This window comes from Juglans microcarpa x Juglans regia, chromosome 4S, assembly GCF_004785595.1.
Source record: "Juglans microcarpa x Juglans regia isolate MS1-56 chromosome 4S, Jm3101_v1.0, whole genome shotgun sequence".
NCBI classification, from domain to species: domain Eukaryota; kingdom Viridiplantae; phylum Streptophyta; class Magnoliopsida; order Fagales; family Juglandaceae; genus Juglans; species Juglans microcarpa x Juglans regia.
The window spans coordinates 8,027,935-8,044,908 of record NC_054601.1 but is presented as its reverse complement, the minus strand read 5'-3'; the positions used below and the strand labels follow the sequence as shown (position 1 = coordinate 8,044,908).

Sequence of the window (16,974 nt, the reverse complement as noted above, 5' to 3'; positions counted from 1 at the left end):
TGAAAAAATATTTATTCTTTATATTCTTTTGCTTTCTTCTCCGTGATTGTTTCATGAGATTTAGAAAATGAAAAAGAAAAAATTAAATAAAAATATTATAAAGTTAAAATATTATTATAATATAATTTTTACTTTGAGATTTAAAAAAATTAAATTATTTTTTATATTTTGTTTAGAAGTTTGAAAAATTTATACTGATTAAATAATAATTAGATAAAAAAAATTAAAAATTTAAAACTAAAATGTATTTGTCTTTAAATAATATTTGAATGTTGAGATATCTCGTTTTAACATCCAATCGGAACCTTATTTGCAATGTGTTAGTGAACATGAGTTTTTCTTGAAGATTTGAGTACACGCGATTGAATTGGAGGTCGAGCATGTTGCCGACCATGGATGTAGGTAGTGGATTGATGTTGATTCATGAGAGAGATCAAAGAGATAAAGAGAGAGAACGAGATTAGTTCAAAAGAGTAAACATAAAAAGATTTCAAAAATAAGAAATAAGTTGTTCTAAAAAATGACAGCTAAGATTATTATTTAAAGAGAAAAGATATTTACAATTGTAAATTGTACAACTATCGCGTAATTATTTTGAAAAAAATGAATAAAATATGAGATTTATGTAAAAAAAATTAATTTTTTAATAATAAATCTTATTCTTTTTCAAAATGATTATGCGATGTTTATGTATTTTACGACTCTTATTTAAATTTTGTGGTTAAAAATTTTAGCCTAAAATTTGATTTGTTCCAATGGTAATGCTATTACTAGGGATAAAGGACACGTGAGAAAAATGGACATGGCTATGTTAATTACTAAAAGAGTCATGGAAGTTGAAACACATTGAAAGCAAGACTCAAAAAAAAGTAAAACAGAGTCTCGGAAGCATTTGGCGTGTGAGGATAAGATCAAGTTATAAGTAAGTGAGTCGTGCAACACATGGGGGAGCAAAGTCGTAAGCATCTTGATGTTGTTGGAGATAAGACCACGACTTTTCTCAACTTCCCTATTACAAGCATTTAATTAAGGATTTATAGTTATACGATTATAAGATCGTGATCTCATTTTATTATTATAATTATTTTTAAATTCTCATATAAAATATAATAAATAATTTAATTTTTTCAAATCTCAATACAATAATAATATTAAAAATTTATATTATAAAAAATATTTTATTTATATTTCAATAAAATATATCATTTCATTTCTCATCTGAACTGCATAACTAAACAAGACAATGACGTGTTTGTCTTTTTCTTACTCTAAACTTCCGAGTTCAAAAAGAAATTTTAGATGATTTGAATCCATATTAACAAGATCTCATAAGTAAGGATAATATGTATATTTCTTAGTATTCTTACTCTTTCTTTTATATGTGTGAGTTCTCTTTCAAATGAGATTGTATGAATAAAGTTAGAAAGTCGACCTTTTTGTAAGGTAAATTTAATTAATTCTTAAGCGTTTAATACTAGTAGCTTACTGTGAATTCATATTTGAATTTGAACCCAGACATAATACATGTCAAATCACATGGAGTAACCGACCACCAAGAACCGACCACCCTTGGTGGTTGGTTTAGATATGGTTTGAATAGTGAGACGATATGAAATGAGATAATTTTATATGAAAATTAAAAGTTAAATAAAATATTATTTTATAATATTATTATTGTTTTGAAATTTAAAAACGTTAATTGTTATTTTATGTGAAAATTTAAAAAATTTATAATAATGAGATAAAATAAGATAAAACACTTTCAATATCAAACGGAGCCTTAGTAGTACTTGCACAAGTACAAATATGAATATGACTGCGTCATCAGAGAGTTGAGGTCTTCTTCATAACTAATACTGCAGCACTAAAACTGGCGTGGGTAAGAAAATGCGAACCAACACAAGCACAAGCCTGTAGCTACATGGATGCCGCGCAGACACTCACGAGCCTTGTTAAAGTTTGGCATCCAATCAGGCACTTGGCATAAGTGCAAAGCTGAAATCCATGGTTGTTACATAAATAGTATAACATAAAAATGAGTAATGCTACATACAGTTGTGAAGTATACAGTTGCCATATAGTCGTTTTAAAAAAGAGTGAAGTTCACTATTAAAAAATTAATTTTTTTCATGTGAATCCCGTATTTATTTAATTTTTTATAAATGATTGCGCAGCGCTTACGTACTCACGACTACAACTATCATTTCTCTATAAAAATACATAAAATTGTCTAGTTGAGCCAAAATAAATAAAATAAAAAACCAAGTGAGCACATCAAAATTCCGACCAGAAACATTTCCCAATCAGGTATATCTGTTGGCAGTATCTTTGTCTACCCAAAACAAAACTACCCAGTTAGGTTGGGGGCCAGATACTAGACCCCATTTGTCATATCTCATCAATAAAATCAAGAAGATCATCGACCTCCTGCCTCAAGGCTGTAATCTTTTGCTGCTGCAAAGCAACCCGATTCTCAATTTCCCGTCCACTCAACTTCTTCTCATAGCTGTCGACCACAGTTGAATGTTTCACCATCAGCTTCTCTTGTAATTCTCTCTCCTTGGCAATCAGTTCCTCCACCTACACAAACAGCCAACAGTAAAGCAGACTTGATGTAAAGCAGCCAAATAAAAAAAAAAAAAAAAAAAAAAAAAAAAAAAAAAAAAAAAAAAGTAACGCAGCCTGGTATATAAAACAGGGTTTGTTTCAAGAAGTCCAAACGTATATAGGACAGTTTTCCAGCTCTCTCTGTGCTAGGGCACTAAAACTTGGAAGTGCCTTTAACTTGTAGCATTCAATGTCTTACAAATTGAACACTGGACCAATATTTTAGGGCCGGAAAATTGTTGCACTAAGTCTCAACTTTGAATTGCATAGAATTGGTAATTTACAAGAAGGGCAGCAAATAAACAGCAAACCTTGGGTAAGATCTGAGCAGCCTGAGGAGAGGATTGCAGAGATACCAGCAAGGGCTTCAAATCTTTTGAGAGATCTTTTAACAAATTATCAACTGCTTTCCGAGATGCTTTACAAGCTTGGACATCTCCTGTCCGGGAAAGGTCACGTAATGATGCCTCCAGCTTATCATGTGCTGTTAAACATCGGTCGAAGATATTTCGAACCTGCGGAACTCCTGCTTGCACCTGAAACACAGCACACATTTTATATTATAATATTTAATAAGTAAGAATTCTTTCTTAAAAAAGTGCAAAAGGTGCCACATACACATACTTTCTGATTGACAACTAACATTTTACACTGGACTATACCACCTACTAACCTCATACCACTGCAACTTTGCCAAATAAGAGGGAGAAGATTTGGAGATTGACAAATCTGCATGCATGTATATAATGCAGGCCACAAAAAGAAAGAAAAATCCAGAGATCAACATCAATGGCTCCCTGAACATTGAGAGACTGCTGAACTTATAATAGACCTGCAAAATAACCCAAAATAATCCAGGGAAGTGAACATTCAGAACAATCTGGGAATTAAGCAGAAGAAAAATGTCACACATGAATTTTCTTGCTTCTTCATTTCCTTCTTTGGTTCTGTTTTTGCTTTTGCAAATGTCACGCATGTTTTTCCTTCCTCTTTTTTTTTTTTTTTTTTTTGGGTTGGGGGGGGGGGGGGGGGGGGGGGGGGGGGGGGGGGGGGGGGAGGGTAGGTATTAATGAAAATTATATTTTGAGAGCTAAACAAAAGGAAAGAAGAAAAAAAACACTGTATATATAGATTTTCTATGCATATAGGCCTTCCCCTCTCCTTAATCCCTAGAAAAACTAAAATAAGAATAACAAACTATAAAAAAATTATAAGCACATATATTTTACTTTGCATCATTTGTCCCATTCATTTTCAATGTTAAACATGACAGTATGAGAACAACTGTGAAGCAGCGTAAGCGATAAAACACATTTCTCTATAAATTCTTGAGCACCACAAAGAAGAGGAACAAATAAAAAAAATCTCCTTTTATCAAAATAACTCTATAATAAACTAAATATTAATGTTTAAAAATAACCTTTATATGGTCTAAAAGCCTATACCTAAGACATAAGTCCTAAAGATAATAGAAAACAAGGAAAAGAAGATAAAACAAAGCAACAGAAATTAGAAAAAAAATGTTTTAAGAGTCAGGGAGAAGAAAAATTTTCATCCAGAATGAAGTCCTCCAAGGCATCAAGTGTTCAGGTGAAGTAAAACCAACAAATACTGCACAAAGGAGCACCCCTCTAGCCCAGGACCACTCCAAGATCAAGTAAGACAAACGAAGTTCATAAAATAAAGGGTGGAAACAGTGATAATACAGCCCCTTTATGGCTACAGAAGAAGTCCTGTTTGAAGCCTAACACGAAGGCAAAACCAATCAGGAACCTTTTTGGTCCGTGAAGAAGTGTCCGTGGTGTTGATTAGGTGAATACATTCTATCTTTCGTGTGTTTAGTTTTTCTGGAATCAAGGATAATTCTCAGTAATAGTTGGTTGTGGGCCATAATTTTTGGCTGGGTTTCAATTTTATTAAAAGGAATCTTTTTAGTTTATAGGTTTTTATGCATGGGCTTCGGTCAAATATAATTAGGAGCTTATTAGTCAAAGTAGAAGCTCTCATCCTATCAGGAAAGCTTCTAAAATGTATTTTATATGTATCACAATTTTATGCAAATAATTCAAAGATGACTAATAAACATCAAGTCTTTTGACTCATAAAAGGAATGAACGCCCAGTGTAAAACTTTCTTTTCACACTATCTTAGGTTTTTATTTTCTTACTTTTATAAATAATAAAAAGCTATGAACTCAGATTTTTGAAGCCTTATATGTCAATAATGAAAACTTAAAGTACATTATACACTACTAGATTTCGAATGGCACAGATACAATATTTTAAAAAGGATAAAATGATAACAGTTTCAATGATATCTATAACCTTTTCATATTATTCTAAAACAATTTAATCATCACAGATTTGTGCATACACTTCTGGCATATTGGCGTTGTTTCAAATGTTACTTGAAATAGGTGAAAGTAATACCTGGAAATGCTGATTATGCTCTGGCACAACATTGGTCTTCTCCAGCACAATCACTGATCTACCAACAACATCCAAGTGTGAAAATTTTGTCTGCGATGAATCATGTGCACAAATTGAAGATAAAGAAAAAGAAGAACCCAGATAATTAGAATTAAAAAAATATTGAACACTTTGAACAATGAATGGAAAAAATGCTGGCATTCTAACTTAATGATTTAATACCTCTTGGCCTTGTTTCACAGGAAATGGAGCAGAGACTGAGATATCTGTAGAACCCTCGGGCAAAACAACCTATAGTTCACAAGCACCAAGTCAATGTTAAATAGATTTTTTTTTAACAAACTGACTACAATTCTAGCTTGTAAGACTTCTTGGCCACACTTAGGGCTTGTTTGGGAACACAAACTATCTCATCTCATCTCTTAATTTCCTTCCCAAACATCACTCAAAACACAACACTTTTCAATTTCAAATATTCAACTTTTTCATCCATCATTATCATTTTTTTTTATAATTAATAAGAGATTTATTACCATAAATAGGCATAACCAAAGTACATAGGAAGTATACAAGAGAAAATACCTACATACGCCGTCTAAAATACCTACATATTTTTATTTTTTATAAGTAAAATATTATATATATGAATAGGCGTAACCAAGTACACTGGACGTATACAAGAAAACATCTAGCCCATACTAGCTAGCCCCAAATGACCCAAAAAGCCCATGAAAATTAGAAATCTATCCAAAATACATAAAGCCCGAATTGGAATAGAACACACCTCTTTAACCCCCACCCCCCATAAGACTAATACTCCACCCGAAACTCCCTCTACGAGGACATCTTCATAATGTCCTCCCTTTCGTCTTCTCTCAACATGAGCTATCTCCCTTAGCGTCATAGTTGATTGCCCAAGAAATACGCTTTAACTCCCTGCTTTTCTTAAAACTTAATTTGGTTTCAAGTGAGTGGCCTGCCTCTATTGCTGTGAGTAGTGCTCTAAATTGGTCTTCACATACTCCGTATGAAAGCCCCACAATATGCTGAATCTCGTTAACCTTATGTAGAACCCAATCTGATGGTAAACCTGCAATGTTGTTTGTCAGAGGAAGAGAAACCAAGGGAACAACATTATCCACAGACATAGTTCCCAACTGCTCTCCCGACCCTAGACATTCTTCCTCACAAGGCACCAACCATAAACCCGTAAATTCCTCCCCCCAGTATCTTGCATTCAAATCTCAAACCTCCTCAACAACTATATTGTTGTTGTCCATTGTTGCTATTACCATTAGAGGTTCCTTTACCTTGTGTCATCATTCCATCAACGAGAACATAGCTTGTAGGTGCTCCACCCCCAGACGACCCTTTCTGTGCCACTTTGTCAGACCCTACTACTCTCTCAAGAGGCATAGAACAGGTAGGGGGAGCACTACCTTCTGTTATCCCATTTTCATCTTCTGAAAAAGCTCGTTTGCCTCTTCCAAAGTACTCAAAACCTTGGAAGGACCCCCATCTTCAACTGAAAGTGAACCCTGGAAAAAGGTACCAACTCTGTAACACCCCCTTCCCGTAGGCTAGGAGTGCAACGTATTTTCCATAAAAATAATCCGGTAATAGATCCCATAATTTCATAATTTAAAAAAAAAACTGAACTTTTATTATGCGGAAAAATGTCTAATAAAACTGTCTTCCAAAATATTAAATGAAATAAACTGAAATAAATTCATGTCATAAAAACATGTTTATTTTAGAAAGTCTGAACTAAAAAAAATAAATGCTCCTTCTACTCCAGGCCTGCCTGCTCGTAATCATCATCTTCACCTGGGTGGTTAAAAAATGAAAATAAACTAAAATGAGTCGATGACTCAGTAAGAAATTTATCACAACGTAAACGTAATGAACATAAGATTTTCATAACAACTTTCATACTGAGCAAAAAAAATTCATGACTGTTCATGCTGATGCTTATACTATGTATGACTGTCTTAACTGAATTAACAAACTGATCTGACTGATTTAACTGATTTATCTGACTGGCCAACACACTTAACCCTGTGTGCAAGGTTGTGCACCGGCCCCACATCCCGCGGCCGCAAGGGGAGCCGCTGATAGTATTCTGACATACTATGGTGGACCACGACTGAGTTCGTGGCTTGCACATCCACCCTGAACTGAACTGCATTGGTACCATGCATCTGAATGGCCATTTTATTAACTGATCTGATATTATCTTACACTTGAATTTAAGATGGCTTACGTGTCTTATACACATGAGATGCATGACATACTACATACATAATCATAAAATTCTGAATTTAAACATGATGCGGAATGACATGGTCGTATGCTATGCTAGATGACATGCTTGCATATGACATGAGCGGTTCATAAATAGTGGCTATCAATGAACTGGCTTGGATAATACATACATATAAGCTAATTGTGATGATCCTAATTTATGATCAAATTTACTTACCTCGATGCGTTTCTTCTTGAATAATACTTCGTAACCTGAGACCTATATTCAATAAATAACTATCACCAAATTGTTTGGAAATAAATAAATACTAATATCTTACTTAACTAAATTCGAAATTCTAAAATATAGTCAAACCAATATTTGTTTAACACTAAAATCAATAATTCATAGTATTTAAATTACTTAAAATACTAATTTATAATTTAGTAGAAATACTCGAGCTATTTTAAAATAATTCACAAAAACTTAAATTCTTAAACTAAGTTTCATTTCTCAACATAATTATTAAATCTTATAAGAAACTTAACCAATTCCACTAAATTCTTAACATAGAAATTTTATTAAAATTTTACTAAATTGACAAAGGAAATTTAATTCAAATATTAGACTTAACATTATTCTTTAAAAACATATTTCTAATTCTTTAAACATTTTTATTAAAAAAAAATGAACCTTTAATTAACTACATTTATTTAATAACTCAACTAGTAATATTAAACTCAATAAATTTCACTAAAATAATTATTGAAATAAAATAAGATCATATTCAATTAAACATTATTATAGTCTGTAAAAAGGGTTAAAAACTCTGGCCCATAATAATAATACTACACAACATGAGCCCAAACAGGAAATAAGCCCATCCCAACCCCATACGGGCCTAAGGCCCAAGGCCCATCAAAAAGAAACCCACGGGTTCTTCAAGAACCCGAGTGCATGGCAACCAAAAACACAGAGAGTTTGAGATAGAGAGAGGGTCTGCGATGGAGGAACTCACCGAGGGAGAGGAGCTGAGGCGATGGCGGCGCTGGTGGCTGGGAGTGACCGGCGGCGCGACTGAGGGCTCCTATGGTGGTCGGCGCCGAGTGAGAGAAAGAGAGAGAGAGTTTAGAGAGAGAGGAACTACTAAACCGAAACCAAGAGAGAGAGAGAGAGAGAGCTGTGGCGGCCGAGGCCTTACCGGAAGGGAGTGGGTGAGCTGGGGCTGAGCTGGTCGGCAGTTTCTGGTTCCACGGGTGGTGCTTTGATGTCCTATGGTGGTCGGCGGCGGTTGGAAGAATCTAAGGCTTAAACGGCAGTGTTTTGGTACTCTGGGTGTTTCAGAAGCAGATGCTTTGGAGTGGCTCACGAGATACTCTTCTCGTACGAGGTAAGCGATATATATAATGGTAGGTGATAGAGAATTAGAGAAACCCTAGAAGAGCATAGACGTGCATGAGTAGAGGAATACACGGCACTAGAGTTGGTGTTCCACTAGGACGCTAGCAAAACAAACAAAATCACCGAGAGAAACATACGGGTTGGGTGGTTTGAAGTTCAAACAGAGGCTAACAAAGTGATGAGGTTCGGTGACTAGAAGAAAAATTTAAACTTTAAATTTCAAAACAAAACCGTAGTACATAATCTGATACACTTTAGAAATCCTTATTAAAACAAAACTCTAACAAATCATAAATCGCAACTATAATAGAAAATATAAAGATAAAGTACATATAAATTCTGATAAAACTATAATCATAAAAATATAAATTCTAAAAATATAAGTTTACTAGAAAAATTACTTATATACCCTAAAACCAAAACTGGTATGTCACAAACTCCAATTACAACTGGTGACTGAGGGCAGCCAGACGGCAAACCGGAGTGAATAGTAGGGGTGGGCAAAATTTTCAAGCTCCGAACTCCGTCCGAGTTCTGACAAGGCTCCGATTCCTATGGAGTTGGAGTTTGCAGAATTATGAGTCGGAGTTGGAGTCGAAGCCCACGTGGGCTCTAAAATCTGACTTTTTTCATAAAAATCAGGGCCTTTTTTTTTTTTTTTTTTTTTTCTTTTTCCGGGTGATGTTCACTCAACCACTCGAGCGAACATCACCCAGATTGTTCGCTCAAGCCTTCGCTCGAGTGTGGCCCGAGCGAAAGTCACATAGATTGTTCGCTCGAGCGAACATCACACAGATTGCTCGCTCGAGCCTTCGCTTGAGTGTGGCTAGAGCGAACATCACACAGATTATTCGCTCGAGCCCATTTTCTACTCTGATCGGAGCTCCGACTCCGATTCCAATCGAAGTCGGAGTCGGAGGGGGTTTTGACCTTCGATCCCAATCGGAGTCAAAGGTCCGACTCCTTTGAAGTCAGAGCCCACCCCTAGAGGTTCCTTTACCTCCGGCATAGGTGTCATCATTCCATCAACGAGAACATAGCTTGTAGGTGCTCCACCCCCAGACGACCCTTTCTGTGCCACTTTGTCAGACCCTACTACTCCCTCAGGAGGCATAGAAGAGGTAGGGGGAACACTAACTTCTGTTATCCCATTTTCATCTTCTGAAGAAGCTCGTCTGCCTCTTCCAAAGTACTCAAAACCTTGGAAGGACCCCATCTTCAACTGAAAGTGAACCCTGGAAAAAGGTACCAACCCCAATTACAACTGGTGACTGAGGGCAACCAAACGGCAAACCAGTGTGAACAGTAGTGGTGGGCAAAATTTTCAAGCTCCGAACTCCGTCCAAGTTCCGACAAGGCTCCGATTCCAATGGAGTCGGAGTTTGCGGAATTCAGAGTCAGAGTTGGAGTTACTCCGACTCCAGTAGTCGGAGTTCGGAGTTGGAGTCGAAGCCCATGTGGGCTCCAAAATCTGACTTTTTTCATAAAAATCAGGGTTTTTTTTTCCCCCCAAGTGATGTTCGCTCGAGTGGTGCTCGAGTGTAGATCGAGCGAACATCACACAGATTGTTCGTTCGAGTGTGGCCCGAGCGAAAGTCACATAGATTGTTTGCTCGAGCCAATGTCACACAGATTGTTCGCTCGAGCCTTCGCCCAAGTGTGGCTAGAGCGACCATCACACAGATTGTTTGCTCGAGCCCATTTTCTACTCCGATCAGAGCTCCAACTCCGATTCCAATCGAAGTCGAAGTCGGAGGGGGTTTTGACCTCCGCTCCCAATCGGAGTCAGAGGTCGGAGGTGGGCATTCCGACTCCGTCGAAGTCAAAGCCCACCCCTAGTGAACGAGATGCTGGCGTCTGACGACCCTATCTATGATGGTGTCGAAGTACCCTTTGCCGGCGCACTTGAGGCCTTCAAACCCATAGGAACTACCCCCCGCCCCCCTTCGTCCGTTTTCAACCCACCTCCCAAACCCATGACCAAGTCCAACTCCTAATCCACACTAATCATAAGATCTCTCACATACTCCATAACTCCTGACGATTGAGCTTTAACAGTCCACAGGACCCCCTCCACTTCTCCCACACTCAAACACTTGACCGAGGCAGCCATTCCACCATGCACCACATGGTGCATACCCTCCACTTCTCCCAATTTCACTCGACAACCTTTGTCTCCTACAAGTGTCTTACTATTTCCTTCCGCCGCGAAGCTATTCTCGACCGAACTACCCGCCGGTGACCTCAACACTGAGGCGTATAAGGCACCTTTGATCGAGGAAGGCCTTCCCACTGTCTTTCCATCAACGAACTCCCATCTGTTTGCAGGCTTCAAAACAACAGCTTTGGACCCATTGACGCTTCAAATGGAATTCAGAAAACCTTTCCATCCAATGCCATTTGCACCTTCAGGGATCACCAACAAACATTTCCTCCTCCTATTTCGGAATTCTGAAAGTTGCAGAAAACTGCCCTTTGCATTAATATGATGTTGAATGATGAGAACTCCATTACCTATCCTTAACTCCTTGAAGAATCCATCATGACAGAAGAGTTTTAAACAATCCTCTATCCCCTTACCAACCCATAAAGCTGTCATCCCATATAGGCACATGAACTTAGTTATCCCTTTACAACTTTCTCAAACTTTCAAACAAAAAACAAAAGAAAATACAAATTTTTCAAATTCTAAAATAAAAATTATATTAAAAAAATTAAATTCTAACTTTATAATATTTTTATTCAACTTTTTCTCTCTCATTTCTCAAAACCTAATAAAACATCTTAGCTCAAACCATTTTACTACTATTCATAAAATTCTCATCTCATTTCATTTTCCAAACATCCCCTAGACACATTAATAGAAACTCATCCACGAGCAGCTTGAAATAACTACATGCAACAGTAACATTAAATGGAACACGGGAATGATTTTAAAAAAAGCAAGAAAAGGGGGGATAATCCATGCATTCTCTCTGTCTGTCTTTCTCTGTTTCTCTCTCTCTTCATTCCATTCTTGGAAAAGTTATTTTATGTTTTTATAAGTAAAATATCTTTTATTAATTCCCAAACAGGCATAACCCAAGTACACAGGAAGTATACAAGAGAGTACACCTAGCTAGGAACTAGGGAAATATACAAGAAAATCGTGAAAGCTAAGACCATTAAAATATATAGCAATGGCCCACACAAATAAAGTCTTCAAGAAAAAAAAAACTCTTAAATACTTCCGAAGAGAGCTCCCGATCCTCAAAGTTCCGGTAATTCCTTTCCCTCCAAATACACCATAGTAATAAAATGGGAACCATCTTCCACACATCTGCAATATGAGAGATACCAAAACCCATGCTAATCCCATTCTATTGAAAAAACCATACCATAGGGCCGTGGCAAACTCACAATGTCGAAGTCAATGATCCATTGTTTCGCCACTCTTTTTACACATACTGCACCAATTAGTAAGGATAAACCCAAGTTTCCTTAGGTTGCCTATGGTCAGAATCCTCCCTGAGGATGCTGTCCAAACAAAAAAGGCATCCTTGGGGGTGCCTTACTCCTACAAATACTCTTCCACGGGAAGTGATTGCTATCCTGAGTAGCAAGGGCCTTACAGTATGAGCATACAGAAAATCTCCCTTACTAGAAGGAATCCAAATAATCTTATTCACCTCTCCATTATCAGTACCAAAGGAGTATATAGCACATTAAAAAGTTCAGTGAAAACATCAAACTCCCAATCATGAGCCTCCTTAATGAAGCTGACATTCCACTGTTGTGAACATTCTTGGAAAACTAAGGCCTGGTTTGGTTACTGAGACATCTCATCTCATCTCATATAATCATTACAACTTTTCTAAACTCCCATACAAAATATAATAAACAATTCAACTTTTTCAAATTCCAAAATAAAAATTATATTATAACAATATTTTATTTAACTTTCAACTTTTATCTCATCTCATATGTGTAACCAAACGAGGTTAACTTCAACCAACCCTACCCTGCCCCACAAGGTCCATGCATGAAAAAGCAATGTTCAATTTAGTACATTACAAAACCTCATTTTACTCCATTCTTAGAGGCTAAGGTATTTTACAGTAGAGATATATTCAATTCCCAAGGCAGCCTCCCAAGAAACTTCACTAAATCTAGCCTCCACCTTTTTCAGTTGCCCATCCTGTACCAGCATTATTTGATTCCATGCTAGCTTTATAAGATACTAAATTTTCCAAGCAGGAAGTCGTACTTTCCCTGTTGCTTTTACTAGACCAATAAGAAATATACGATGGAGGGTCAAAAATCAAATGCCAAAGTATTATCATATAACTTACCTTCACAATGAGAGTGTCAATGACCACCTCATTAATGGGGGAACCAAAAGAAATATTAAGGCAGCGCTTTCCCTCCGAGTGAAACAAGAAGTCCTGAAGTGGCAAGCCATATCCAATAGTAAAAGCAGTTCTCCAACCACCAAACATTGGATACCTAGGTTCAATTACTAATTCTGTCTGCAATAAAGAGGTGGTAACTATAGTCAAAATTCACAAAGAAATTCCAAAAATCATTCCACATTGATTAAAATATGGACCTTTTTAGGGTCACCCCATAACTTAGATGTTGAAATGTTGCCAATTTCATCCCTGTAATAAATAAAATGAGCTCTTGGAGGCAATTTTGCAACAAGATGCCTAATGGCTGATGCACCTCTTACATGGGGTCTGGCCTGATAATCAAGCCTGCGAGAGAAAATAGCACAAATTCAAACTTCCACTAACATAGCAATTAGCAGAAAGCATACAAACCTATAAAGAAAAATTAAACAGACCTAGAGAACTCCCCCTTGCTCTGAGCACCTCCATGGACAAGATTGTAATGCTCTGTCACCTGCACATTGCCCCAGTGGGAAATCTCTATCCCCCTTATCAACTGTTGAGCAATTGCAAAGGGTTGATTCGCCTCAAAATGAACAGCTATAGGTGAGTAAGAGAAGGGCGGAAGATTCTCATAGGGACCATACTTAATCTCGGAACCATGAATCTTAGTATTTTCTATTTTTGAAAAAGACTCAATTCTTGCATCAGGCAGTTTTACACTGAGTGATTGGACCTTGACTGCATAAGGAGAGAGATAGTGTGCAGTCTCATAAAAAACAACAAGTTGTATATCAGCCTGTGTAATTCTCTCGGGAAATGGTTGCAATGCATGCGCAAAAACAGCCAAGACTTCCAAAGTTAAGCTGTCGCCCTTGCCCAACCCCTTGGGTAAAGATACTGAATAGAAAGTCAAGGAAGGAGGCATTCCTTTAGGGCGGACAACATCAACAGGGAAGCTGACAGAAGAACTTTTAGCTTTTCCTTTCCCTTCATTATTTGTTGCCGTCAAATATGCTAAGTGTTTTGCCTGGTCATCAGGAAAGGCCAATAAAACCTCGGAAACCAGATCACTTCCTGCATTCTCCACCTGGAAAGCAGGGATCAAATTTACAACATCACCAGAATAGGCAAACATAGATTTTTATTTTTTATTTTTTATTTAAAAAAAAAAAAAAAAACAGCTATTCTTACCAATAGCAATATAAGGAAAAATATACGAAAACCTTTAACAAATTACCATACTAGAAGAATAACAGAAAAAATGAAGTAAACTCAATCTTTTGCATACGTGAATTGTATCAGAGAACAATACAACGGAGACAGAAAAGGGGCATATATGGCACCTTCAATGTTGAAGTGATTCTCACAGCTTGCGTTGTCAAATCAATCTGCAAGCAAGAAACAAATATGGTCAATAAAGGGTATCAAAGGTTGACAATAGGAAAAAAAACCATAAAAGTAAATGAGCTACAATATATAGCTAGCAGTCCTCAGCAAGGAATGAGTATTATGTTATTATGCAGGTCGTGTTTTGCATCTGCCGAGGAAGACAAGCTGGATATAAGGAAAATTTAAAAAGAAAAAAAAAAAAAAAAAAAAAAAAAAAAAAAAAAAAAAAACAGACCGCTGGCCAAAATAATACATCAAATTGTGCCTACAGAAACTATGTTCGGGACCTACAGTACCTACTCTTTGCGCAAAAGGACTTGGGACAAAACCATGCAAGTACATCATATTAGATATAATTCGCAGGAAAAAAAAGAAAAAAGAACAAAAGCATTGGCATTTCATTTGGGTTCAGGTCCCTTACAATTATCCGCCCAATTTTTTTTTTCATAATTAGGGAGACAGAGACACAACTTATGGACTCTACAGTATTTAATACTTTTCCATACCGCCCACCGCCAATATTAAATATTGCTCACATATTGTGTCTATTTATCTCCTAAATGCAGAAGATATTTGGGACGATAGTCCATCTCATTAGCGAAACTGAAAAGGAACGCTTAAATAACAAGTTTGAGAAGGCGTCACTTCACTGAAGTATTGTGAATCTCGTTCATCGAGGGCCTGTTTAGTTTTCTTTAAAACTAAAATGCCTTCATTAGCAAATTTCTATTTCATCTGAAACAATAATCAATAACGAGAGTCATCATTACGACAAAAGATTAGAAACGAAACTACTTTTTCAAACAATTCAATGATTCCCATCAAATTCTATTGCCGATCTTGAAATGCCATCACTTTCCGAACAAGTCTAATACATTAGACTGTACATTGCATTGCAATCTTTAATTTCTAAATTCGCAATTTAAACTTCCAACAGGTCCGTGATCGAGCTAAACCAAGAAATACATCTCTCAAAATCCTAAACCATATAAAACTACCAAAAGAAAAAAAAAAAGAATGAGGAAAGATCGAGGAGCGTGCGACTTACACGTCGGTCGACCTTGGACAGGATCCGATCGGATAAAACTGGAACAGATAGTAGAGCGATCATAAACAGTAGAAGATCGAACCTAAATCCCATGGTTTGGGAACTACGACTCGCAGTTGTATGGCTAATGCTACTGCTACTACTACCGTGAGTGAGTGAGTGAAGTTGTGGACTTTCTCCTTTCAATTCACAATTACCATGGATTTTTTTCCCTTCTTTTTTTAACCACACGTACAGAGAAAAAAAGATTTTATGAAATTATATAATTAATCATTTGTTTCATTATTATATTTTCGACATGATATTATATAATAAAAGAACATGTTTTAGTTTTCATTTATCTCGTTAATTATTTGATATTACGTCAGAAGGAATAAAAAAGGAATTAATGATTCAAAAATATATAATAAAAATTTCACTTTCTACTTAACTTAATTTCAAAATTACTTTTTAAGTTGATTAGTTCCTGAAAAAAAAAAAAAAAGGGCGCCGAATTCCTTTTTTCTCCCTAAAACTGTTTTTTAAGCCTAAGAGCATGCTTAGATAACGAAGGTTTCTCGGAGTGGGTGATGGAGTAGGTGATCAAATGGGTGATGGAGTAGGAAGAAGAGATACAAGCTTGTATTGGGGTTTCTTGTGTAGGCTTTGGAGAACAGATTAAGATGGTCAATCGAAGTCAGCCACAAAGCGAGATAGGTAACTCAAACGGCTCAAATATACTATTAATTATGAAGCGAAGGAAGGGAGTGGCAAAAGGGATAAATTGAAAAGGAGGGGTACTCTTTGTACTCATGAAGTCTAAGATTTTTTTCTTAGAATGTGTAGGGGCTTAATGATTGCAACAAGCGCCTTCACATAAAATCCTTATTGCGGATGTGAAATGTTGATGTGGTGTGTTTTTAAGAAACAAAATTGCGGGTCATCGATAGAAGAATCATTTGTAGTTTGTGAGGGTGTTCGTATGTAGGTTGGTCCTACTTGACCTATTTGGGAGCTTCAGACGGCATTCTTTTAATGTGAGATAAAAGAGTGGTGGAGGTGGTAAGGGAGTGTGTAGGAAATTTCTCGATTGCTAGTTTATTTTAAAATGTTGTAGATGGATGAGAGTGGGCTTATATAGGCATATATGGGCCAAACATGGATAGAGATAGGAGAAGGCTATGAGAGGAGTTGGCGAGTTTATTTATGGGATGTGGCGTGGTGTATAGGTGGGGATTTTAATATTACTTGCTTTCCCAGTAAGCGATCGAGAAATTATCGCAACTCCTTGGCCATGGAGGAGTTCTTTGAGTTCATATATTTGGACCTCATGGATCTCACCCTTGTTGGGGTGACTTCACATAGTCAAATAGCCGAGGTTGGTCAAGATTGGATAGGTTACTCGTCTCTCCTTCATGGGAGGCCCACTTTCTAGAACTATGTTAGAAGCGATTGCCCCGAGTTTGCTCGAATCACTTTTCTATTTTGTCAAATTGTAGAGAT

The 16,974-nt window shown here is 36.6% G+C and overlaps 1 protein-coding gene across 2 annotated transcripts; it reads right to left on the bottom strand.

The window, feature by feature from the left end:
- Positions 1-2,177: 2,177 nt before the first annotated feature.
- Positions 2,178-15,678, bottom strand: LOC121263450 (dolichyl-diphosphooligosaccharide--protein glycosyltransferase subunit 1A-like). 2 transcript variants are annotated; one of them, XM_041166347.1, is made up of 10 exons: positions 15,493-15,678; positions 14,399-14,443; positions 13,508-14,142; positions 13,271-13,418; positions 13,014-13,190; positions 5,259-5,327; positions 5,037-5,126; positions 3,281-3,439; positions 2,919-3,143; positions 2,178-2,580 (listed from the first exon to the last, which is right to left on the bottom strand). In XM_041166347.1, exons 1-10 carry the CDS (start codon positions 15,583-15,585, stop codon positions 2,389-2,391), a joined length of 1,833 nt encoding a protein of 610 aa, XP_041022281.1. In that variant the 5' UTR covers positions 15,586-15,678; the 3' UTR covers positions 2,178-2,388. The 2 variants fall into 2 exon arrangements, with proteins under 2 accessions (XP_041022281.1, XP_041022282.1); XM_041166348.1 differs by lacking the exon at positions 15,493-15,678 and adding an exon at positions 15,095-15,159.
- Between the last annotated feature and the right edge of the window lie 1,296 nt (positions 15,679-16,974).